General features: G+C 41.2%; 1 protein-coding gene across 2 annotated transcripts in view; it reads left to right on the plus strand.

The window, feature by feature from the left end:
- Positions 1-25299, plus strand: part of mastl (microtubule associated serine/threonine kinase-like) — a 54678-nt gene that overhangs the window by 11651 nt on the left and 17728 nt on the right. For both annotated transcript variants that reach the window (XM_078227687.1, XM_078227688.1), the window contains 4 exons: positions 3340-3481; positions 3959-4125; positions 7328-8677; positions 23120-23258. In XM_078227687.1, coding sequence (XP_078083813.1) covers positions 3340-3481; positions 3959-4125; positions 7328-8677; positions 23120-23258 — 1798 coding nt within the window. The remainder of the gene's footprint in view (positions 1-3339; positions 3482-3958; positions 4126-7327; positions 8678-23119; positions 23259-25299) is intronic.

Raw genomic sequence — 25299 nt, forward strand, 5'->3', positions numbered from 1 at the left:
TTTATCCCTGAACCAACATCAATAAAACAGATCTTTTCATTATCTAATTGCTACTTCTAGGGCATTACTGAGTGCACATCAGCTGCTATATTTCCCTCCATTCCAAGAGTGATCATGTTTCCCAAGTGCTTCATTGACTGAAGTAGATTGGGAGGTTCTGAGGTTTTAAAATACTCTAAAAATGCATGTTCGTTTGCTTTTTCCAAGTGTTTAATTTACCAAAATTATAGTTAATTTCAGAACTAAAATAAGATTGACTGCAATCCACAGTCCCAATACTCATGTAATGTTTTATTTTAATAGTTTTGTGCATCGCAAATACTTTCTGAAAGTGTAACATTCCCTTTAAAAGTATCTCACTACTTTGAAGTGAGACTAAAGAATGACACATAGTCCCCCTTAATCATAACTGGATGTGTAATAATTAATCCCAATTTTCTTTTTGCCTCGATTCCAATACATGACCATGTTGCTCAATCTCTGACCACCATCGACTCCAGTGCACCTGCTATTTACATGAAGAATAAATCTACTAGTTCGGAGTTAATCTGATACATGGAGATTGCATTGGCCCAATGTTTTACACTCTCTGATATCCTACCAATTTCCCATTAATCTGTTGATGTCTTGCTGACTCTTGACCTCTTCAAGCCATAACCGAGCAAGCAACTGGTCCTAGTTTCTCTTGAGCACCTACCTACTACATATTTCCTCTTTTTTTGATCTTTGTTTTTCCTCTGTCAACAGAGAGTAAAAGTTATAGTATAAGATTATAATATAGAGTACAGGTTAATCTGGTTCCTACCATGTAGCCAGGAATGTGATGGCGCATTTGTTTTGCACTGTCTTTTGGATATAATGAAGCGATTGAACTATTTGCAGATTGGGACCAAGACTTAAATGTTTTGGGAGACGGGGAGCTATTTAAATCTGTTAGATTGGGGTGGTGTGAGAGGGGAGCTTGATTGCAGGACTGGTTGTAGACAGCACGGATGGATTTGCGGGTAAAGGCTAAAGGCAGCATGTTATGCAATTGAGGGTTTTCTTAAATGCAATGAAATTCTAGCTTTATAGAAATAAAAGACATGAGCTTATAAAATATTTCAGATTGAGCAATCTGTACAGTATTGGCTTTCATATTACAAGAAGAATATTGGTGCTTTGGAGAGGATACAGCTACCTTAAGATACATAAGAATATATGAATTAGGAGCAGGAGTGGGCCATTTTATTCCTTGAGCCTGTTCTGCCATTTGATAAGATCATGGCCAATCTGATCATGGTCTCAACTCCACTTTCTTGTCAACCCCCATACTCTTTGACTCCCTTGATAATCAGTCCGTTCAACTCAACCTTAAAAATATTCAATGATCATGCGTGCATTGCTCTTGGAACAGGAATAGACCATTTGGCCCTTCGAACCTGCTCTACCATTCATTATTATCATGGCCTGATCCTGCCCCGCCCAACCATATCTTTTGGTCCCCTTTGTCTCAAGAATTAAATCTAACTCCTTCTTGAAAACATACAATGTTTTGCCTCAAATGTTTTCTGTGGTAGTGAATTTCACAGGCTTACAAATCTCTGGGTGAAGAGATTTCTCTGCATCTGAGTCCTAAAAGGTTTGCCCCGTATCTTTAGACTTTGACCCTTGATTCTGAACATCCCCACAATTGGGAACATCCATCTTGCATCTCTCCTGTCTAGTTTATAGTTCGGTGAGATCCTCCCCCTCATTCCAGCGAATATAATTCTAATGGACTCGAGCTCTCCTTGAAAGTCAGTCCCACTATCTCAGAAATCAGTATGGTAAACCTTCTCTGCACTCCCTCTATAGCAAGGAAATCCTTCCTCAGATAAGGAGACCAAAACTGCACACAATATTCCAGGTGTGGCCTTGCCAAGGTCCTGTATAATTGCACCAAGACACCCCTGCTCCTGTACTCGAATCCTCTCACTATAAAGGCCAATATACCATTTTTCTTCTTTACTGCCTGAAGGGCAGTGCCAGGCTGGCATTGCCCAAGAGACACCACCCTGCCCTTAACCTCCCAGGGGGGTCTCAGTGGTCTTTGTGCCCACCAGTGGGGTGATCACAGTTGGTCCCACTTGATGGGAACCAGCTTTAATCCCTGCTGGTGGGGACCCCTCCTAGTGGAGGGGGGAGAGACACTAGTGAGCCTGGAGAATACTGTCCCGGGCTCACTAATCATATTGAAATTCAGATTTCAATATGGTAATCAGCCTTGCGCTGATTTCCGACGCAAGGCTGATAACATTGAAAAACATTGCCTGGGAGATTCGCAATCAGCCGGACACGGTGAGACTCCTGCTGTGCAGCACACTCTAGAGCCAACTAAAGAGCAGGCTATTCTGAAGGACAATTGTCCCCAAAATATCTCTTCAGCACTTGCGCGGGCGGGTGCGCACGCTCATGCACTCTCTCTCTCATGCTCACAGAACTGTATACTTTTGTTTTCAATTGGATACTATCTTTAACTTTCTTACCTAGCCACGGATGATGCATTTGTATCCTAGTCATTTTTTCCTCACCGGAGTGCTTCTTTGAACATTCTGAAATATCTCCTTAAATGTCTGCCACTGCATCTTTACTGACCAACTCCTTAACTTATTTTCCCAGTTCACTTTAGCCAGCTCTGTCTTCATGCCTTTTTGTAGTTGCCTTTATTTAAGTCTTAAAACACTAACCTTAGACCCACTTTTCCTTCACCTGATTAAATTTCGCACTTAGTTTATGGTCACTGCAACTTAAAGGCTCCTTTACTACGAGATCATTAATTAATCTTACCTTATTGCACACTACCAGATATAGAATAGCCTGTTCTTTAGTTGGCTCTAAGGTGTGTTCCTCTAAAAGATTATTCCGAAAATGCTCTGTAAATTGATATTCCAGGCTACCTTTGATCTGATTCATCCAATCTATGCGTAAATTTAAATTACCCATGAAGGTATGGAGTTCACTTCCAGGATTAGCAGTAAATGTTTAAAATTCGTTGGATAGGTGTTTTATATTTCACTGAATTAATATAGCTAAGTGCAAATGAATAGAAAATGTGAATTGCATTTACTGCTTTAGCATTTGGTTGCAAGAATTTGTGAGCCACTCTCAATTAGCTGTAAATTCTGTCTGATTTGGCTGAATTGTAGACCTCAGAGCTGCTGCAAAATTTAACCAGCACTTATTAAAATGTGATTTTTACCATTTTTTAAGTTGTCAATTGATATCAGTTCCTGCAAAAGTTAAGAATTTAAGCCCTAATATGTATAGGTTTTCTCTTCTGTAGAGTTAAGTGCTCATGCATTTTGACTTTCTATTTAGAACACTCCTGTGGGAGGGAAGATTAAAGATCAATCGCCAATATTGAGCCCCATGATTTGTAACGCCAGCCTCTCCCTTGGATCACTTTGTTCTCCTTTACCTCAGAGTGCCAAAGCATGTGACGAGAAGCTTAAGACAAAAGGTTTGATGAACACAAATGAATGCATTGCTGACAGATGTCAATATATTGGCCCTTGTAAATTGCTTGCTTTTGAAATTTTGTAGTCAGCAGTTTTGTGAGATGACAGCTGTAAGTTCTTAGCTCAGGAGTAGACTTTGTACTTATCCATAAGTAGATCTGAAACTGACTACTAACTATAAAGTATCACAAGACGAAGACTTTTTAGCATTGGAGTTACCAATTATATGTGTAAGCTGGCATTTAAGAAAACAATGGGAAAAGTAATAAACTGAATACGTTCATTTACATTTAATATTAAATGTAAAGGTTATTTAATTCTCGCAAAAGCAATAATTATCTACTTCTCATCTCATTATTATTGAAAATCACTTCTGAATGTTTTTAACTTCGCCCATTTGAATGCATTTTTGTATTTTTCAGTTAATTTCTCTGATTGTCCTGATGATGAGTGGTGAACTGTACATTTTCCTCCTCCAGGTGCTGACAGCTCATCTTGCAGTCCCTGTATGCCAGTCAGGTATCTGGCTCCAGATTTTATCCAGTCAAATAACAAGTCTGAAATTTCAAGTGCCAGCAGTCAATCACACCCATTAGCTTCCAGCAGAGAGTCAGGGTGCTTAAATAGCCCACCGTGGGAAAAAGAGGTTAGCTTTGTGAACTTTTATTACCTATTAATAATTACGTTTTCAGTATTTCAGGACATACAAGTGCCGCATATAATGTGACTATTGAAATATGATCTTTCACATGTAAATTTGAGGTTGATCACTATTTGGGTCATTTGTGATCAATTTTTTTATGGATCATCATGTGCATCTAAATTTGTAGTTCTCTGACGGTTCAAAAAATTCAGTTGCTCAAGTCTGCACCAGCATTCAATCAGATGATAATTGATCTGTAATTTTACTTCATGTACCAGCTGTTGATCCATATCCCAACAGGTTTGCCAAAGATGATTTCCCTGTCATAATTCTACATTGACTCAATCCTACCATTATTTTCTATATGCCCAGTTATCACATCCTCTATAATAGCTTCTAGCATTTTCCTTGCTAATGGTCTGTAGTTCCCTGTTTCATCTCTTTTTTTTTTTGTCTTTCTGCCCACCCTTTCTTAAATGGTACTACTTTCTAATCTGGAGACATCATTCCAGAATCTATAGAACTTTGAAAACTGATCACCAATGTGTCTGCTATCTCTACAGCCACCCCTTTCAGTAAGTACTCTGGGATGTAGATCGTCAGGTCAAGAGAACATATCAGCTTTCAGTCCCATTTTAATTTCTCCAGTACATTTTTACTGGTACCAATTTTTTTCAGGTCCTCAATCTCACCACAGGTAGAGTATTCTTTATCCATAAATCCGAAAATGTCCGAAAACGTTTTTTTTTGCTCCTCCTCAACCTTTAGCACAATAAGTCTGTTTAGTCTGCACTGTTTAGCTTGCGATTTTTGTGGTAAATGTGTCAAAAAGAAACTTGTTGCAGGTACTTTATTTATTATTTAATATATCTTTCTTTTCTAGTCACTTTATTTACTTTAACTAGCCCAGATTTGGGCTATTATAATGTAAGTTCATATGCGTGATCCAAAACCAAAATTAGCTAAAATCCAAAGTGCAATTGTCCCCGAGGATTTAGAATGAAGGTTACTCAACCTGTTACTCCTTGGATCCCCAATATTTCAAGGTTTTATTTTGTGTCATCCTCTGAAGACAGATGCAAAGTATTTGTTTAGTTTCTCTGCCTGCCATCATAAATTCTCCATTATCTGCCTGCAGTGGTTCCACATTTGTATTTACTAACCTTTTTTCTTTTTTTCATACATATAGAAGATCTTACAGTTGGTTTATGTTCCTCATTAGTTTACTTTCATTCTATTATCTCTTTATTTATCAATTCCTTGTTTCTCCTCTGCTGAATTTTAAAATGCTCCCAATCCTCAGGCATGCTAGTTTGTTTTTTTGGCAGCTTTACATGCTTCTTCCTTTGATCAAATAGAATCTTTAACTTGTTAAGTATGATTGAATCACATATAGTTCCCAATCTACCTCAGACAACTTAGTTTCTTTTGTTTAGATTAAAGACCCTAGTTTCCGATTGAACTACATCATTTTCAAACTTGGTGTAAAATTCCATCACGTTATAGTCACTCGTCCACAACATAATTATTAGCCCTTTCTCTTTCACAATGCTCAATCTAAAATAGCCCGTTCTTTAGTCTGGATCCACTGTTCTAGAAAACCATCAAGTATGCATTCCAGGAATTTGTCTCCCTTGGCGTTAGTGCTAGTTTGGTTTACCATACATTGAAGTAGCTACTGTGTTACCCCAGTTACATGCACCTCTAATTTCCTGATTCATACCATGCTCTAGATTACCACTACTGTTTGGTGACTTCTAAACAATTGCCTCGACGTTTGCTGCCCCCTCTTAGCTCTACCCAAATTGATCCTAGATTTTATCATCTTATCTAAGATCCTCTTTTACTCATGTACTGATCCCATCCTTTATTAACAGGGTGATTTTAATTCGCTTCCTTTTTTGCCTATCCTTCCTAAATGCTGAATAGTCTTGAACTTTACTCTCCCAACCTTGATCACACTGCAGCCATGTCTTAATGGCAACCACGTCTCTAATGGCAATTGGGTCATATCTGTTTACTATTTGTGCCATTAATCCATCTATCTTGTTATGAATACTGAATGCGTTCAGAGTGCCTTTAATTCTTGGGTATTATTATTTTTGCAATTTCTATCTTTGAACCCTGGCGCATCCTTGGGCTGGTACACTCTGTTCTGTCCTGCCACATTTTGGTAACCATTTCCCTTATTGCTATGCTGCTGTGTCTCCTCTCTAGTTTATCACATCTTTCCTCACCCCCACTATTTAGTTTAAAGCCCTCTCTACTGCCCTAGTTATATGACTTGAAGTTTCTATTGTCCATTAGCATGGGATCAGAATTCCTATCTGCGACAATGATTTATCTTTCTACTAACACCCGTGGACTCGATGACTAGCGGATGCTATGCTACCTGATTCCCTGTCTGACATCAAGTCATTAATGAAATAGGTTTTCTGCAGTTCAGCATTTGGCAAGATTGAAGTTGCATCATACTGTGTAACCACTGAATACTGAGCATTATGATTATAATCTATATTGCCATAATATTTTATTGACACTGGCACACTATTTTAATTGAGGCATTGAAATCTATTAAGTTAACACAAGAATTTCATTCAAGTGCGTTAAATGCCTTCAAGGCTTTGAACTTTAAATTTCACTGAAAATTCTACCCTCTACAAACATCTAATTTTGATGTGTTCCTACGAGAATTAAGATGACAAGATGTGAACATGACCTGGATCAAGGCAAATGCAAGTGGAATATTGAACATCTCTGATGGCAGAATTTGTGAACCTAATCGTAAAATTGGTATGACATGAAATTGACACATTTTCCTGTCGCACCTCCTCCCACTCTGCAGCAATAAGAATGCAGACATCCTGTGAAACAGTGCACTCAGTGACTGATTTAAATAATTGCAACTCGTACTGAGTGATATTATGACACCATAGAAAAGTTGTTTTATGCAAAGATTTATGTGCTCAGAATATCATGCATAATTTTGGGAGTGAGGTGGGGATCTGCAGATAGATTAATGCTTACATTGGAGAGCATTTTGAATTGAACTCATGAAATCATGCAGATTTTGAGTCAATCCAAAACTTGCCGTGTGTTTACAATTGTCAGGTAGCTCAATTGATTACTGGATGCACCTAGTGAAGTTTGCAGGACAGTTGTTTTTGTTCTGCACAGGATTTTAATTTTTCTGTGATCTCTGCAGGAAGCTGTACAGCCTTCTGTTGGAGTGATGAACACTGTTGGGACTGTTGTCACAGAGGACTCCATTAGAAAGAATGGCAATTATGAAGACAATTTGAGGGTTACTGTTTCTCCAGCTGAGAATGAAAGTGATTCAGAAAGCAGTTTGAATGGACATCATCAGATTCGGGTCACGCCTCTTAACAATGTAGCGGCAAAGGGCCTTGTCAAAAAATGTCTTTACAAAAACGTGAGACGGGAAGAAGAGCAACAATTTACTTTGCCTACGGCTGAAGTGACCAAAGACGCAGTGCACAGACTTCGTATCCCTAGCCCTTCACCTCCTTGGGGAGTCAAGGTAATGGAAAACTCTGTGAATTTTAGCCAAGATCTATGTCACACGATACCAGAAGGGATGGTTCTGTCTGAAAATACCCACATCCCAGACTGTTTAAAGGGTTCTTCGCCTAATGCTGCCCAAGAATATCATGAGAATGGATTTCAAGAGAAAAGTCAAAATCAGCAAAACAGAGCCAAGAGAACCTTTGATCAGGTGGATCGCAGCCCATTTTCAGTCTGCTCCCGGAGGAAGAAATCTAATTTTGAGTATAAACGTGGATGTGAAATACCAGAATTCCAGCCAGTTGCTAGCAGTGGTTTAACCAGGGAAATACAGGCACTGGAATTGGGTTCTGCAATAATTAACGGCAAATGTTCTGATGTGACTAGTGGGGACTTGGAGAACACTAGTATTTCAGAAAGAATACCTGAGACTACACCTGTCACTTGCTTAGCCAAAAACCTGTTGCGTGAACTGGATGAGCAATGTGAAAAGGAGGACCGTAGAGATGACTTTAATTGCAGTTTTCAGACTGATGAGAATGACAGGAGTCTGAAGAGAAATTTGAGCCTGTATTCAGTCTCTTCAACTCAGGATGCATCTTTCATAGATCATTTTGAAAAAGCATTAGCTGCAAGTACCAAAGACACTTCATTTGAAGAGTTCACAGCTAAAGACAAAGTAACCCCACAGTCTTCTCTTCTGCATAAAACACTTGCTTTTCCTCACTTTAGTGCTCCAAAGCATCAGAATGCAAGTGGTGATAGTAAGCAGTACATCACCCACTCAGCAGAAATCAGTTATGACCAGCCATCATTCTCAAGCAATCCTTTGACTTCATATCAAAAGAAGCCTATTGTAGGATTCCGAAGTTATTGCAGTCCAATATGTGAATCTGATTTGTCTGTGCAATCCAGGATGAGTATAGATTCTGTAGAGAAAATGGATACATCCCTTTGCACTGGGAGCTACCCACAAGCTATGACACCTCTGCCAAGAGTCCAACTGTACAGGCTAACTGGATCATTTCAAGTAAGTTATCTTTTGGCATTGCATAAATGACTGTTACATGAGCTCTGAAAACCTTGTTTGAAAAAACACAAACGGTACAAATCATCATTTTTTAAAAAAAATTATATTTTAAAACTGGTTTAAAAACTTCTCCCATACTCCATCACACTGATGTGGAGAAAAACAAACCTGGAATTCTGATTACACAGGCCAACTGGACTGCGTTGTTGTTTATGCTCCACATTTATTCCTCTGTTAGCATATTAGACCAAGTGCCTCTTGAGATGGAAATAAAATCATCCATCAGCTCCGTTTATGGGTTTGGAGCCCAGGTTGCTTGTTTTTCCAGTTATAAATGCAGTGGTGCTTGGAATAAATAAAAGACACTCCTACCCCTGCACCACCATCCAGTGAAAATAAAAAGACATTTCTTCTACTTAACAGATGCGCACACACACACCACTAATTTCATAGATACAAGGTGCAGGTACTGAGACCCCAAAATGTTCTTTATTAACTTTGCAATTTCAGTAATAATTTATCTGGACAGGAGCTATAAAATATATAAAAGCACACATATGAAACAGCATCTTCTTTGCAGTGGGAATCGTGGCAGATAGGAGTACTTAATTTGACCTGAGGCAAATCCGTTTCCCAAAAGCGGGATAAACTGTTGGAATTTGTTCTCTTGACTTTTGAGGTAGATTAAAGGCAGGTCGAGCCTCTCAACAAACCATGTTGGAAACCCTGTTTGTTTGTATTAATTAATATGCCGTGAATGCTCATTAAAAGGCCACCTTGTTGGAATCACTTTTTCCACTTCCAAATGTAAGTTCTCTGTCAGTGGGTAATTAGAATGTTCAGTTTGTGGAGAGCCCACTTCATCCATGGCTTTGAGGTCAATAGATGCTGCTTTTGCCTTCCTGCTAACTGCTCACTCTTTCGTATCGGGTGCAGTAACACAAGTTGCGCTAAGGCTGGGCACAGGAGGTACCTTATCTATTTATGAGGTTCTCTGCTACAATGTGTATATTGACCAATGAAGGTAAGCTTGGAGTTCCCACAGTTCCACATGCTACAAAATTGGCCTTATTGGCAGTCTCACTGCAAGCTTGATCCTGAAATAGGGCACATTAAAGCCACCCTGCAGGACAATGGTTACCATGATGAGATCATTGCTTACTGTATATGATGCAATTCTCGAATTGGCCTCGGCTGCCACTTTAGGCCCTGAAAAGTGCCCAGCTGACCTCATTACTCTAAGTATGAGGTGTCTCAAGGATTTGAGCAATAGTTGAAGCTAGCTGTTACCATTCGTGTTGCTGATACATAATATTTTCCGTTTACAGGATCAAGTTGAAAAGATGTTTTACCTATACTCAAATGAGTAATGTCGTATATTAATTTCAATGCCGGTTTAATGCCAGCTATGAAGGCCGTACATCCCAACAACTGGCAGACTGTATCAAACAGCACGTCCCTCCACCTGGCGATAGATGGCTGCTGTAGAAGCTCAACACACTCTCTTCTCCCACACCCGTAGCAACTTTAACTAGAATAGTGATTTCACCCATGACGCCCTCAAGTCTGTGTGCAAAGCACATTACCAGTGCTTTGAACTCCTACTTGCCAAGGATGCACTCCTTGTACTGCTCCCAAAGGGGCCTGACCAAGCAGATCACTCTTTACGGCATAACCAAATGAATGGTCAACAGGGAGCAGCAGCATAAGAATGCCATATGCCCCTTGCAATCGCTTCTCAATGCAGATAGATGAAGCATTATGCTGATTTCTATTCACACATCATAAGTTCATAACCATTGACATCTTTATCATGCAGTGAAGTTTCCAGATTTCTTTGTAGTGTCTTCAATTGAGTGTCTTGCCTGGACTGAGTTGATGAGGTGCAACCGCTCAGGACCCTGCAAGGGTCAACCCTAAATTATTTTTCCTAGATGGCCTTTGAATTAGGGAAAGACCCTGAGCAATAAATTTGGACAGGGTCCAAGATGGAAGTGTTTCCTGCATCGATCTTTCCATAAAATCCCTATAGTGCAGAGAAAGGCCATCTGGCCCATCAAGTCTGCACTACCCCGTGCATTTACCATGGCTAATCCACCTAACATACACATCTTTGGATTGTCAGAGGAAACCAGAGCACCTGGAGGAATCCCACAAACACAGTGGGAGAACATGAAAACTTCACACGGTCACCCAAGGCTGCAATTGAACCCAGGTGGAGGCAGCCTACTGACTGCCTTGTTCTGTTGACTGAGATGACTTTGGGCATTTCCTGATGGCCTGAGACCTTGAGGGCCTTGGCCAACTATGGGTCTTCTGCCCAGGTGCAGGTGCACCCTCCTCAGCCTGACTGGCAGAGAGGAGGTGGAGTGAAAGGAGGCATCCCTGGAGTGTCCTGGGTAGATGGCCTGAGAATGATTGGCTACCCTCAGGGAGCAGAAGTGCCAATGGTATCTCCTTGACTTCATGAGGAGAATGGACACCTGGAGGGAAGTTGAGGTGCCCCATCCTCTTGCCTAGCCACTGCTGCACTGCACCCATGGCTAGAGAGAGTGCAAGCTCAAGTGCACATCTGGCAGAAACTGCACATTCTGCTGGACCTGGTCAAGGTGGCTGCCAACCTTATGGAGACAGCCAAGTGCTCACATGCCAGAGCCACGACAGCAGACAAGGTGGATGGATTCCTCCATTCTTCGGTCCAATCAGGAGACGATCTCTCACAACTCTGCTTGATGTTCCCCTGCCTGTCTCTCCAGTTCTTATATTGTCTTTTGGGGTGGAGTTCAGAAGTTTATAATCTGAATTGGGTTCCATTGGGAGTCTGGTCTCCAGCAGCTCTCCCAAGCGTCAGAAACTATTGCTGTCACTGCTTCTGCCAGCTATTGGACAATGTCTGATTTTCTCACCAGCTTGTAAATACAAGCCTGCTGCAGAATGAGAACCCACTAAGGTGCATGCATCTGCATTGGTTGAGGGTGCAGGTGAATGTTGTGACAGTGCTTCCTCTGAGAATACTGAGGCTTACTTCTTGGAAATGGCTGAGGTGCTGGATCTGCAGCATGTCCTGGTGGATGTCCTGTCCTGTCCTTTTGCAGGTACCTGGAATAGAGATGAGAGATTTAGTGATTGAGTAAGCAGGCTTGTGCATTAAAGATCACTCTCAGTCAATGCACACATTATGGAGCTGCAGACTGGAAGAATACTAATTGGGTGCTTGGAGAGTCTGGTCTCTCCTTCTGCACAGGCAAAGTTGTGCTTCTCACTGGCAAGCACTGCTCTGAGGGGCAAAGTTCTGCCTTCCCCTCTGGTCTTGGCCCACCCATCTTGTTATGTGCAATCTTGTTCTGCAGAAAGACCGAACTATTTATTGATTGTGAGACCATTGAGTGAATAAGCATTTCAGAAATATGCCTGCCTGTTGTCACTGCTGAGCCCTCCCCAGCAAGTGATTAAGAAGCTGCTTGGAACTAATAAGAGATGGTGGCTGGCCCAGATTCTGTGCTGATGTCCCATTTGCCGATTGTCTGTGATATCCCTGTGCACTCTAACACAGACTGCCTTATGCCCTATAGGAGAGTGCGAGTTTGAATTGAATAGAAGGTGCAATTACCCGAGTGGAGCAGATCATTCATCCTTTTTCAGAGTAGGCTGGTTCTTTTTTGGACTCCATGGGTGCTTATCAGCTCAGTGATCTCCTTCCAGGCCACTGTGGTCAGATGGGAAGTACTCCTGCTCCCATCCCAAGGTAACAGCACCTCCTATCTTTCCTGGATGGCTTGGAGGAGAATCTCCAGAGTGGTACCACTAAGCCATGGAACAGAAGTTGCTTTCTTCTGGACATTTTGGTTTAAGCGCAATCCAGAACTCCTGGCCTATAGTGAGTGGATGGCTGTCCATGCCCCTTTAAACCTGGCACCAAGACCGTTGACCTTTTGAGGTAATGGTGTTCATCCCGCTATGAGATTCGCAGTGCTCCGAGATGCATCAATAATGAGCTGAACAGCAGACGATCGCATGTGTTCAGCTATCCCACTGTCCAGCAGGAATTGCTCTTCACTTCTCCGCCAGCCACCAAACTTTGAATTCGGAGCTGAAGATTCTGCCCATGAAATCTGTACTTGTGTCATTGTTCATTTTTGTATCTGTGGCGTTTGTTTACTTGCCAGTATATAGTACGTGTTATGATGGCGAATTTTGCCATCGTCCTGGGAACTGCCATTTGAGAAAATTGTTCATTATTGTAAAAGGAAACCTGGTCACATTTCACTTTGTGGAGGGTCATTTTGTCACATTGCAACACATGGAGATTTTAAAAATAAACTTACAGTGAGAATCTAAACTGAATTCTAGAAATGCATAACAGGATAGTTTAATATTTTGAATAGTCCCTTGCCAAAAGACGCAGTATTAAATGGTGCGCCACATCACTTGGGTACGGTTTTAAAATTTGTTAATCAGATATTTATATTTTTTCCTCATTCTTTTTCCATTGTTTACCCTCACTTTTAATGAAAGCATTGTCACCTTACCATGGTACAGTTATACAAAGCATTTCTGGTACCTCTCCTAAGCAGTCATTCTTCACATGACACAGTGTCAGCAATCTGTGGATGGGGTGAGGGGAAAGGTTAACTTTTATTACAGCTACTTATTTCTCTCATTTGACATCCGCACCTATAAAGATTATTGGCAGAACTAACTGAATTTGTATATTTTTTTCTTCTTTTATCGTAGTACATTAGCTATTGCCCTGAGATCAGCTAACTTCTGCTACAGATTTTGCGATCTTGGAATATCTACTTTCTACCATGAAGCAGCTTCAACCCACCATGTAAATATTACACCACCATCTAGTGGAAAAAGCCAGTATTGCTGCAGAATTTCACCACTTATGGATCATCTGAAGTATTTTGTCCCTCTGCCATTGAAATTTGATAGTAAAAGAGACATGCTTATTTTCTGGGTAAAGTTCTCTTACAGTAGTGTCCAACACTGATTTCTGACATTCTACTCATTACATTCTTCCTCCTCTCCATCCCACCCCTGGTCAGAACTTATTTCCTTAACTACTGTTTCTTTTGCTTCTTCCCTAATATTTTCCTATCTGGACTCTTAAGGGGCCTTTAACATCGTATTTTATTAAGGGCATTCTGGAAGTCTAGACATATGTACAAACATATGAATTCGTAGTGGGAGTAGGCCAGTCAGCCTCTTAAACCTGTTCCATAAGATCATGGTTGATTTGATTGTAATCTCCACCTCCTTGTTAATTAAGAATCTATCTAGTTCTGCCTTAAAAATATTCAATGATCCTGCTTCCACTGACTTTTGAGGAAGGGAGTTCCAAAAGCTCTACCCTCGGAGAAAAGAATTCTCCTCATCTCTGTCTTAAATGGGCGATCCCTTGTGTTTTAACAGTGACCCCTAGTTCTAGATACTCCCAAAAGAGGAGACATCACTTCTACATCCTCCCTGTCAAGATCCCTCAGGATCTTGTATGTTTGAATCAAGTATACTTATGATAAACATATATTAGGGCACTCTAACATCCATTTGAGAACTCACTTCCTCATTAAAGTCGAGGAGGCTGGTCAGGCAGGATCTATACTTCTGAAAATGTTTACAATCACTTATTAGGACTTCTTAAACCTCCTAAATGTGCCCCTCACCTGATGAAGGGGCAGTGCTCCGAAAGCTCGTGCTACCAAATAAACCTGTTGGACTTTAACCTGGTGTTGTGCGACGACTTACTGCAACTTCCTAAAGACCAATGCCATTACTTTGTCAGTTGTTACCTAAAATTAATAGATATGCCTATACCGAGTTGATTGCAATAACTTGTTTCTAATCCAGTGGACCTCCCTTTATATTTACAGATGGCCACCTTTTACCTGTCAGCAATTTGATATATTTCACCTGTTGTCTCACTTAACGTCTTTGGTGCTTATAGACTTTGAACACCTTTAAAGGCATGTTCAAGGCATCCATGTAAGTGACCTCAAAAGCCAAAATTGCTATGATGGCTTGCATGATTCAGTGCTCCCTCTAGTTACTACTCCAGGAAATAATCATTTCTGATATACATTGAAACCTGCAAATTATGGACTCGCTGGGGTCTGTCTTTTACTTGCAGGTGTCCTTATTTTTAAAACTCATTGTACTGAAAATGTTTAGTGCATATAATGGGAAATTATTTACCTGACATAGAGCAGAGCTGTTCTATCAATGGGATTGAATCCTGCAAGCATATAATTCCCCATTCTACCAAAGCCACTGCTGACCTGCATGTCCCGTGTTTTAAGTTGGGTTCGGGCTTGACGCGTTGAAGATAATGGATCGTAATTTGCAAGCATTTGTGATTTCAGATTGTCTCTGGGATATTTTACCATGCAAGTCGTTTGGGGTTCTTGAAGTGTCAATTTGTTCATGTTTCCGGTGTTACCTATTTTTAGTTTGTTTTCTTTTTCAATTTGGGATCTGTTATTTGGAAACCCTTTCTCTGTTTTAATACTGGAAGACTTTTATGGGCCATTACATCTAGTTTCACCAGTTGTGCTCACTTCTGGTGTTCTGTTGATTCTGCTATATTTTTTTGGATATTCTTGTATATATTTTTTAATGTTCAAATGTTGTATTATCAAGCATTTTCATGCTGTGTTTCTTAACTTCATATTTGCTGATCCGTAGTACTTGCATATCCTGTGGATTTGGTTGTTACATCCTCTATGTATTACCATTACTCAGTGTTGAGGGTTTCTATCCCCGCCCCTCAGTTAATTTTATTTAAATCATTGTCTTATCTTCATATAAACTTGGACCTTTTTAAAGTTGTATGTAGTTCTGGAATATTAGTTTGTACAGTTCATTTATCCCTGACCTGTCATATTTTAATCATGTTATAGTTGCTATCATGATGTGCAGATGCCGGCGTTGGACTGGGGTGAACACAGGAAGAAGTCTCACAACACCAGGTTAAAGTCCAACACGTTTATTTGGTAGCAAATACCATAAGCTTTCGGAGCGCTGCTCCTTCGTCAGATGGAGTGGAAATGTGCTCTCAAACAGTGCACAGAGACACAAAAAATCAAGTTACAGAATACTGATTAGAATGCGAATCCCTACAGCCAGCCAGGTCTTAAAGGTACAGACAATGTGGGTGGAGGGAGCATTAAACACAGGTTAAAGAGATGTGTATTGTCTCCAGACAGAACAGCTAGTGAGATTCTGCAAGTCCAGGGGGCAAGCTGTGGGGGTTACTGATAATGTGACATAAATCCAACATCCCGGTTTAGGCCGTCCTCATGTGTGCGGAACTTGGCTATCAGTTTCTGCTCAGTGACTCTGCGCTGTGCACATCTCTTTAACCTGTCTTTAATGCTCCCTCCACCCACATTGTCCGTACCTTTAAGATCTGGCTGGCTGTAGGGATTCGCATTCTAATCAGTATTCTGTAACTTGATTTTTTGTGTCTCTGTGCACTGTTTGAGAGCACATTTCCACTCCATCTGACGAAGGAGCAGCACTCCGAAAGCTTATGGTATTTGCTACCAAATAAACCTGTTGGACTTTAACCTGGTGTTGTGAGACTTCTTACATAGTTGCTATCAGTCAGGGGTATGATGATTTCCGTTCCTAGTTTTCTACCTATTTACCTAGTCATTACCAGGTGAAAATGCAATTTACTTCTAATGGCATCCCAAGCACAATCGGCCAGCAATCTTGCACTATTTTCATTAGCTTAAATTCTAAAATACTTCTGCATTCCCTGTTTTATTATATTGGCTAAAACCTTTCTGTTTGTAGTATCTTCCTCAGCACTTTGTACAGCATCCCTCTTTTTAATTAATCTAATGGTCTGTAGATACCTTGGAAGTTACCTTTGTTCTCTTGGCTTCTATGTCCAGCCAGGCTTGCATTGTTCTACTCCCTTGCATTCCCAGATTTCATACCTTGTAGATCTACTCCACCTGCTAGTTTCTTTGGATACTTCCTGAATACTCTAAACCTGGTATTTGTGCTTTCCTTTCATAACTGCAGCCTAACTGTGTTTCTGAAATACTTCCAAAGGGCTGTGCTGGTCTTGAGTTTCATCACCTTGTTGCAATTGCTCCTAACATTCACATACAAGTGTCTAAGAGCCTATCAATTTACTCTTTTTTGGCTTGTTTTATTTCCTCTCTGCTCAATAGTTGCCCCTATACTCCCATCTTATTTACACTATTTGAGAAAAGGAGACTGCTCAGCAGTCAGTCGGGTTTCAGATGTACACAGAATAATAAAAGCATTTGGTACAAAAAAACTAGCTTTCAGCATTTTTTGCTTGATCTTTGTAGGTTTTGACTAGTTTAAATCCTCCCACACTGCCTTATTCATCTATCCATAAGGTGGCACAGTGTCTATTACTGCTGTCTCATAGCACCAGGGACCCAGGTTCAATTCCTGCCTTGGGTGACCCTGTGTGTGGAGTTTGCATGTTCTCCCAGTGTCTGCGTGGGTTTCCTCCAGGTGCTCAAGTTTCCTCCCACAGTCCAAAGATGTGTGGGGTAGGTTGATTGGTCATGCTCAATTGACCCTAGTGTCAAGGGGATTAGAAGAGTAAATGCATGGGGTTACGAGGATAGGGCACGAGGGATCCTATAATTCTAACCAGTTTTAGTTGAAGCCCATCTCATCTGAACAGCTTTCCTCTGCCGCTGCAGAAATTGTTCCAAAGTTCTCAGAATGTTTAGAATCCCCTGCCTGTCATTTTTTTTCCTCCTTTGGCTTTGTGTTCCCAGCATTTGTGAGGATTGTTCCCCTAATTGTTTACTCATTCATCAAATTAGTAACATAATAAAAGTTACTTAATAAAAACAGCTACTACTCTTTCTCACTTGCTGTGTGGGGCTCAAGAAGCTATATTCTGTTCTCAAATTGAATAGGGACGATTCTTGTTTATTAACCCCTGGGAAGAGTTAATTGACTCTCATTGTCATCTCCAATGCCTTCCTTTGAACACTTCAAACCATCATTGTTGATCTGGAGCTCCACTTACACTTTTTAAACCTAGATGAATTCGCCTTTTCTGTGTTCTATTTTTTAAAAACATTCTGAAAACCTTTTTTGTGAAGTAATTCTGAAAATTGATAGCAACTTTCTACGTCATCTTGCAAGCCATAGTTTACATGTCTAGTTTGTTGCTGTTGGAGTGGGCCAGCATGTTGCTAAGTAACCTTGAGGTTTTGCATTTCTATTTAGAATCTTCCTCTGTAAAACCTCCATCCTACTCTTTGCTAAGCCACTAGGTGAACTACAACTTGGGGAACCAAAAGCAGTGTTCAGTCTGCTTTGCATAAATGTATTTTTTTCCTCTTGTGTTCTATATTTCTATTTATAAAACTATAAATGCTATTAGCCTCTCTGGCTGTATTTACCTCCAATTGCACTTTCAGGAAATTATGAATTTTTGAATCGCAATGTTTTCCCCAAACCCCTTGAAGAAAAAGCTATTGGTTTGCTATTCTGGATACAGATTGCACCAAGTTCATGCTGAAAGGCATCTGCTGATATAAGTATGAGTGCTCGATCATTGAAGTACTGTTGTAAGAGTGGGGCTGTGAGTGCTTGTTTGAGTCTGTTGAAGACTGCTATGTGGTATTCTTGCCAGCACCATTCGACATTGTGGTGGAAAAGTAGAGGTTCAGTGACCTCACTATAACACAGGATGAACTTAGTACGACAAATTATCTTACTAAGAAAATGCTATAAAGCGAGGTTGTCCATGGGAATAGCCAACTGTCGTATAGCCATTGTCCAGTCTGGATTGGGCTTTACACCACCATCTGAGTAAACGCCCCATGTAAGGCACCTGGTTGACCCTGATTCTGCATTTCGCAAGGTTCAGCTTTAGATGGATGACCCTGATTCTTTCAACGAAAAAACAAAGACATGCATCTGTTCTTGCATAGTAAGACTCCAAACAAGGATGGCATGAGCAATACTCCCTCAAGATTGGCCTGCAAAGAGTTGCTCCATGCACTGCTGGAAGACTTTGCTGCCAGTGGAGTCCCATAGGGCATGTGAAAAAACTGATATCTGCCCATCAGAAACATGAATGTGCTTAATTTTGAGGATTCTTCATCTAGTGGGATCTGCTAGGGTGATGTAGTCTGAGCAGCACTTTGTTCATATGCGCTAGGTCAATGAATATCCTGACTGTGCCATCTTTCTTTACTGTGACACCGTTGTTGAAACCTAATCCACAGCCTCCTCTATAGGAGTTATGACACTTCATGCATTATCTGATGCAGCTCATCAATAACTTTCTGCTTCATGGCTATTGGTACTCGGAACACAGATCGTTGGAGGTACCAAATCATCTAGTCTCATACAACTGGTAGCTTGCCACTGATGTTACAGTTGCAGAGGTTTTTCTGTGCTGTCATCTCTTGAATTTGTAGAGCATGCACTTCTGAGCCAAGTTGAATGAGCCCAAGTAGAGGCTTTATGTTCTGGTCAATGATATGGAACTTAGCATTGAAGTGTTGCTATGCCTTCAGTGTGGATTGTTTCTCGGCCAAAAGCCACAATGTGCATCTGGGTGCTGGGATCTGGTGCTGCATTCGGGTCCACTTCCCGTAACCTTTGGCTGGATTGTACATTAACCTTTGCTCCAGTATCAGTCTGACTGGTGAAGGTCTCTTTTTTGTAAGGTTGTCAACACTGTCACAGTAGTGTTTTTGGAGGCTCTGTAGCTCCACTGTTTTGGTTGCACTCCAACACATCCACCTAATTGACTCTCCTACTGCTGGAAGATCCAGTCGCTGCCATGTTGTGACGGCAGACGAGGGCTGCTATGGTTTGGATCTGCAGCATTTAGCAAAGTGGTTCCATTTCTTGCATTTGTTGCATTTTATACCATATGCAAAAATGATCTGTTCTTTTTGGAGGGTGTTGGTCAATGTTGTTGGAGCAGGGTGCCCTGGATTGGAATTACCTCAGTTTCCTGCCTAAAATCTCTGCTTTGTTTTCAGATTGTTCGTTTAACATACAGGTATTTATGGCTTCTAGTCCTGTTAACGACAGTCACCATGTAGGATTTTATTGACTCATTTGCGTTTTAGTTTGTGGAAATGAATGTACAGTTGAAAGGGTCGAGAACTTCAAGTTTTTAGGTGTCCAGATCACCAACAACCTATCCTAGTCTCTCTCTTTCTCTCTCTCTCTCTCTTTCTCTCTCTCTCTTCTCCCCCCCCCCCCCCCCCCCCCCGCTGACACTATAGTTAAGAAAGCCCACCAACACCACTACTTTCTCAGAGGACTAAGGAAATTTGGCACGTCAGCTACGACTCTCACCAACTTTTACAGGTGCACCATAGAAAGCATTCTTTCTGGTTGTATCACAGCTTGGTATGGCTCCTGCTCTGCCCAAGACCGCAAGGAACTACAAAAGGTCGTGAATGTAGCCCAATCCATCACGCAAACCAGCCTCCCATCCATTGACTCTGTCTACACTTCCCGCTACCTCGGCAAAGCAGCCAACATAATTAAGGGCCCCACGCACTCCGGACATTCTCTCTTCCACTTTCTTCCTTTGGGAAAAAGATACAAAAGTCTGAGGTCACGTACCAACCGACTCCAGAACAGCTTCTTCCCTGCTGTTGTCAGACTTTTGAATGGACCTACCTTGGTCCATTCAAAATCAGAATGGTAGGCTAGTGAAAAAGGTTGGATCCCATGGGATAAAGGGGGAGGTGGCTAGATGGGTGGAGAACTGGCTTGGTCATAGAAGACAGAGGGTGGTAGTGGAAGGGTCTTTTTCCGGCTGGAGGCCTGTGACTAGTGGTGTACCGCAGGGCTCTGTATTGGGACCTCTGCTGTTTGTGATTTATATAAATGATCTGGAAGAAGGAGTAACTGGGGTGATCAGTAAGTTTGCGGACGACACAAAACTGGCAGGACTTGCAGATAGTGAGGAACATTGTCAGAGGCTACAGAAGGATATAGATAGGCTGGAAATTTGGGCAAGGAAATGGCAGATGGAGTTCAATCCTGATAAATGCGAAGTGATGCATTTTGGTGGGAATAATGTAGGGAGGAGCTACACGATAAATGGAAGAACCATAAAGGGTGTAGAGACGCAGAGGGACCTGGGTGTGCAAGTCCACAGATCTTTGAAGGTGACGTCACAGGTGGAGAAGGTGGTGAAGAAGGCATATGGCATGCTTGCCTTTATAGGACGGGGCATAGAGTATAAGAGTTGGGGTCTGATGTTGCAGATGTATAGAACGTTGGTTCAGCCGCATTTGGAATACTGCGTCCAGTTCTGGCCGCCACACTACCAGAAGGACGTGGAGGCTTTGGAGAGAGTACAGAGGAGGTTTACCAGGATGTTGCCTGGTATGGAGGGGCTTGGTTATGAGGAGAGATTGGGGAAACTGGGGTTGTTCTCCTTGGAAAGACGGAGGATGAGGGGAGACTTAATAGAGGTGTATAAAATTATGAAAGGCATAGATAGGGTGAACGGTGGGAAGCTTTTCCCCGGGTCGGTGGTGACGTTCACGAGGGGTCATAGGTTCAAGGTGAAGGGGGGGAGGTTTAACACAGATATCAGAAGGACATATTTCACACAGAGGGTCGTGGGGGCCTGGAATGTGTTGCCGGGCAAGGTGGTGGAGGCGGACACACTGGGAACATTTAAGACTTATCTAGACAGCTATATGAACGGAGTGGGAATGGAGGGATACAAAAGAGTGGTCTAGTTTGGACCAGGGAGCGGCGCGGGCTAATTGTTCCTGGTTTCTCGTTTCAAGGCTTCATTCTATGATCATCTTGCTGGTGCCAGTACAGAGCGAGACTGCGGATAGTTGGGAACCTGTCTCGGGGGCAGGGAATTCATATGGTGTTCGTGGAAGTGGAAATGACTAGGGTTGGGAAGCATTTTCCGATCAGGGCCATTGTGATCTCCTGGACTCGTTTCGATCGCCTCAGGGGGTCGGAGAGGAATTTCCCAGATTTTTGTTTCCCCATATTGGCCCTGGGGTTTTTCACTCTGGGTTTTCGCCTCTCCCTGGAGATCACATGGTCAGGAATGGGGGGGTGGGGGTGAGTTAATAGGTTGTAATGAACAAAGCATCGTAGCTGTGAGGGACAGCTCGGTGGATAGGATATTGGTATGTAGATAGGCTGGAAAATTGGGCGGGGATCCTGGATTCAGGATTCAATCCTGGACCGGGGAGCGGTGCGGGCTTGGAGGGCCGAAGGGCCTGTTCCTGTGCTGTATTGTTCTTTGTTCTTTGTACCTTGCATTAAGATGATCTTTCTCTACACCCTAGCTATGACTGTAACACTACATTCTGCACTCTCTCATTTCCTTCTCTATGAATGGTATGTTTTGTCTGTATAGCGCGCAAGAAACAATACTTTTCACTGTATGTTGATACATGTGACAATAATAAATCAAATTTTTAAAAAATCAAATATTTATCAAAGATTAGGTTTTTTACCAGGAGACAAATCTTCTCAGATTGTCTCAGGATTATCTTAGGGTCTTCTTTTCCCTCCTCTGTCTGGAAACTAAACCATTCAAATTTTTTGATGGCCTCTGGGCCTGTGAGGTTTAGTAGGGTAAATGTTTGTACCTTCTTCAACTTGACAGTGCAGTACTGCAATAAAAACACCATTCTTTCTGGAACTTTCCAAAACTATGTGCAAAATTTTCTTCAAGGACTAGTAGGTCGATGCGGTGAAGTCCTTGTGCCACACTGTCAACTCCTGACACCAAATACAATGTTGTGTATTCCTTAAATCACCGACATCAAGGACTTCCAGTCAAAGTAGTTTATTGCTAGGCCCAACAGCTACAAACAGTACCAAGATCCCAAAGAAACTCCCATGATCCCTCCACCGTGACTTCTTTTGTAGTCGTGTCACCACGTTATCACTTGGTCTACAAGGGAGAATTTCCAGCACGCATCCACTCTTCAGCCTTGATTGTAGCAACTGACTACATTAATATCGTTTTTTTTGTTGTCTTCCACTGCCATTCCATGTTTTGTAAAGAAGGACTTTTTGATATCCATTCTGTTTTACACTAAAAATTTGAACCCATGCATGCACTTTGTCCTTTGTCATAGTTTAACTTCAAAGTAAATATTGCCGATCCACTTTTTCTACACCCCATTTTTGGTCTTCTAACTTCGTGAAATACTCTCAAGTGACATCCATTCAAGGCTGAAAAACTAATATTTACCCCTCCCACCCCCTTGTATCACTGACATTGGAAATCGGTTTTAAAGGTTCGCTGTGCCTTGGTGAGAATAAAGTGTTTTAATCTTGTAATTAAAATGTGCAGGCATCTAAAGTGTAGCAGTGGTTTTCTTTTTCAAATATTGTGATTCTTGTGATCTGTTGACATGGGAGGATATTCATCATACTTATCTTGAATGGTTTTTACACATTCAGACGCCACTGCTGGCTACTGTGCAAACTCCTTATAGAACGCCGAAAAGTGTGCGGAGAGGTCCAGCTCCAACTGAAGGAGATAGAATTCTGGGAACACCGGATTACTTGGCCCCTGAGTTACTCTTGAGAATGCCACATGGTAAGAGAAACCACCATTATAGCAGCTTAATAGATGTGATTGATGAACAGAAAATGTTGGAAATAACAAGCAAGTCTGTCAATATTTGTAGGGAAAAGGTGAGTTGACGTTTCAGGTGCAGACCTTTCCTCCAAGCTGAGAACTGAGGTAACCAAATCCTTCAGTTGGGTGGAAATTGAGTGAGACAAGTTTCGAGAACTGAACCTCTTTCCCAATAGCCTCATCACTTCATAGTTGATAAATCATTTGCGTCCTTCACTTGATCTGTTACTGTTGCAGGTTCCCTAACCAGGCATAAACATTTTGAATTTTTTTTTTCTTTGTTGTTTCATGGGTTGTGGGGATGTGGGCATCCACATTGCTGTGGCTCGGGAATCACGTCCAGCCAGACCATATAAGAATGACAGATTTCCAGCCCTAAAGGGCATTGGTGAGCCAGATGGATTTTCATGACAATCAATGATAGCTTCATGGTTACCATTGCTGAAACTAGTTTTCAATTCCATATTTTAATTCCACCTGATGTCATGGTGCGACCATGTCTCCAGAGCATTGACTTGGGCCTCTGTATTACTAGTCCCATGACATTATCACTATGCCACCGTATCCCCCAGTGTAAATACATAACTTGAATTTATCCACAATGAAAGATGTATGCCACATATGGCGCCATTCCCTGCAAACCATTGATTTAGCCTTAATTACTCACCCCTGTGCAATACCATCTTGTATTCTGTAGACTAGTGTATAGTTCATTAATGAAAATAATTACAAAAATGGTCCAACCGCTAAGCTCATAGGACTACGTGCTTGCTCTGGCATCTTAAGTCTGTTTACCATTGACAACTGCCCACTGTATAAAATAGCAACCAGTTACCAAACCACTATCATATCAACCAGTATCATGTACTACAATATTTCACATTCACATTGTCCCTTTTACATAAGTAATTTCCCAAGACATACCGTAAGTCAGTGTCAGGAAAACTGACGTCATGCCAAGAAGTGTGGCCAAAAATTTGCATGAAAAGATTGATTTTGGAGAAGAATTTTAAGAGAGAGAAAAGTTTTAAGGAAATTCAGAGTTGGACTTAGGCAGTTAAAAGATTTACCACTGACAGCGGCGGATCAAAGGATTGGGGTATTCAGACAAGACCAGAATCTGAGGATTAGTGTTTTCAGGACAGGGTTTATAGGGTTGAAGGCAACTACAAAGGTTAGGATTATGGAGGGATTTAAAAACAACAACAACAAGGATTTAAAATTTGCTCTGAGGGTAGAGGGTGCCACTTTAGGTCAATGAGGACAAGGATGATGGGAAAGAGTAGGGCAGGATATGTTTCTGCAGGAGTTTGGGCATGTATGATTTACATTATGTACAATAAAGGAATGACTCAAACTAGGGGAATCTTGGCAGTAATAAAATCTGGAAGTCTAAAAGATTAAAAACTGACAGACATGAAGTTAAATTCTTGAAACCAGTTACCCATTTAGGGAAATAAAATTATTTGGAGTAAGTATGGATTAGAGTATTTATGCAGGCTGCTTCATTTAACTACGTCTATATACAAAGTGCCAAGCACTGATTATACATTATTTTTGAATTTAAAAATTTCCTATTTCAAACTTCAGGTTGTGGAATTCTACAATGTGGTAAGATTGTTGCAATCTAAGCATTTTTATTATTGCAAGTGGCAATAAGTAGAGCAGGTGCAAAATTAGAATCAGTTGAGTGATGCACGTTCTAGGGTTTATTGGCTGCGGTGCTTTGCCTCCAGTAACCTGGTTTTAGCGTGTTCCATTATGTTTCAATTAAAAGATTCAAGGTGTGAAATTTTGCTGCAATATATCTGTCCCATTGGAATTGGCAAGGTTGCTTAGTAGTCACCTGTTCTGACTTGAACTATCAAGGTGATTAGTATTATACATTATAGCATACAAGTTAATTTTCTTTCACTAATTTTGGCGAAATATATAGATTTTTCTCAAATCTTTTAATATCTTTGCATCTGACTCTATCTGAGGGCGGAGATGGCTAATG

The sequence above is a fragment of the Mustelus asterias genome, chromosome 2 (genome assembly GCF_964213995.1).
Source record: "Mustelus asterias chromosome 2, sMusAst1.hap1.1, whole genome shotgun sequence".
NCBI classification, from domain to species: Eukaryota; Metazoa; Chordata; class Chondrichthyes; order Carcharhiniformes; family Triakidae; genus Mustelus; species Mustelus asterias.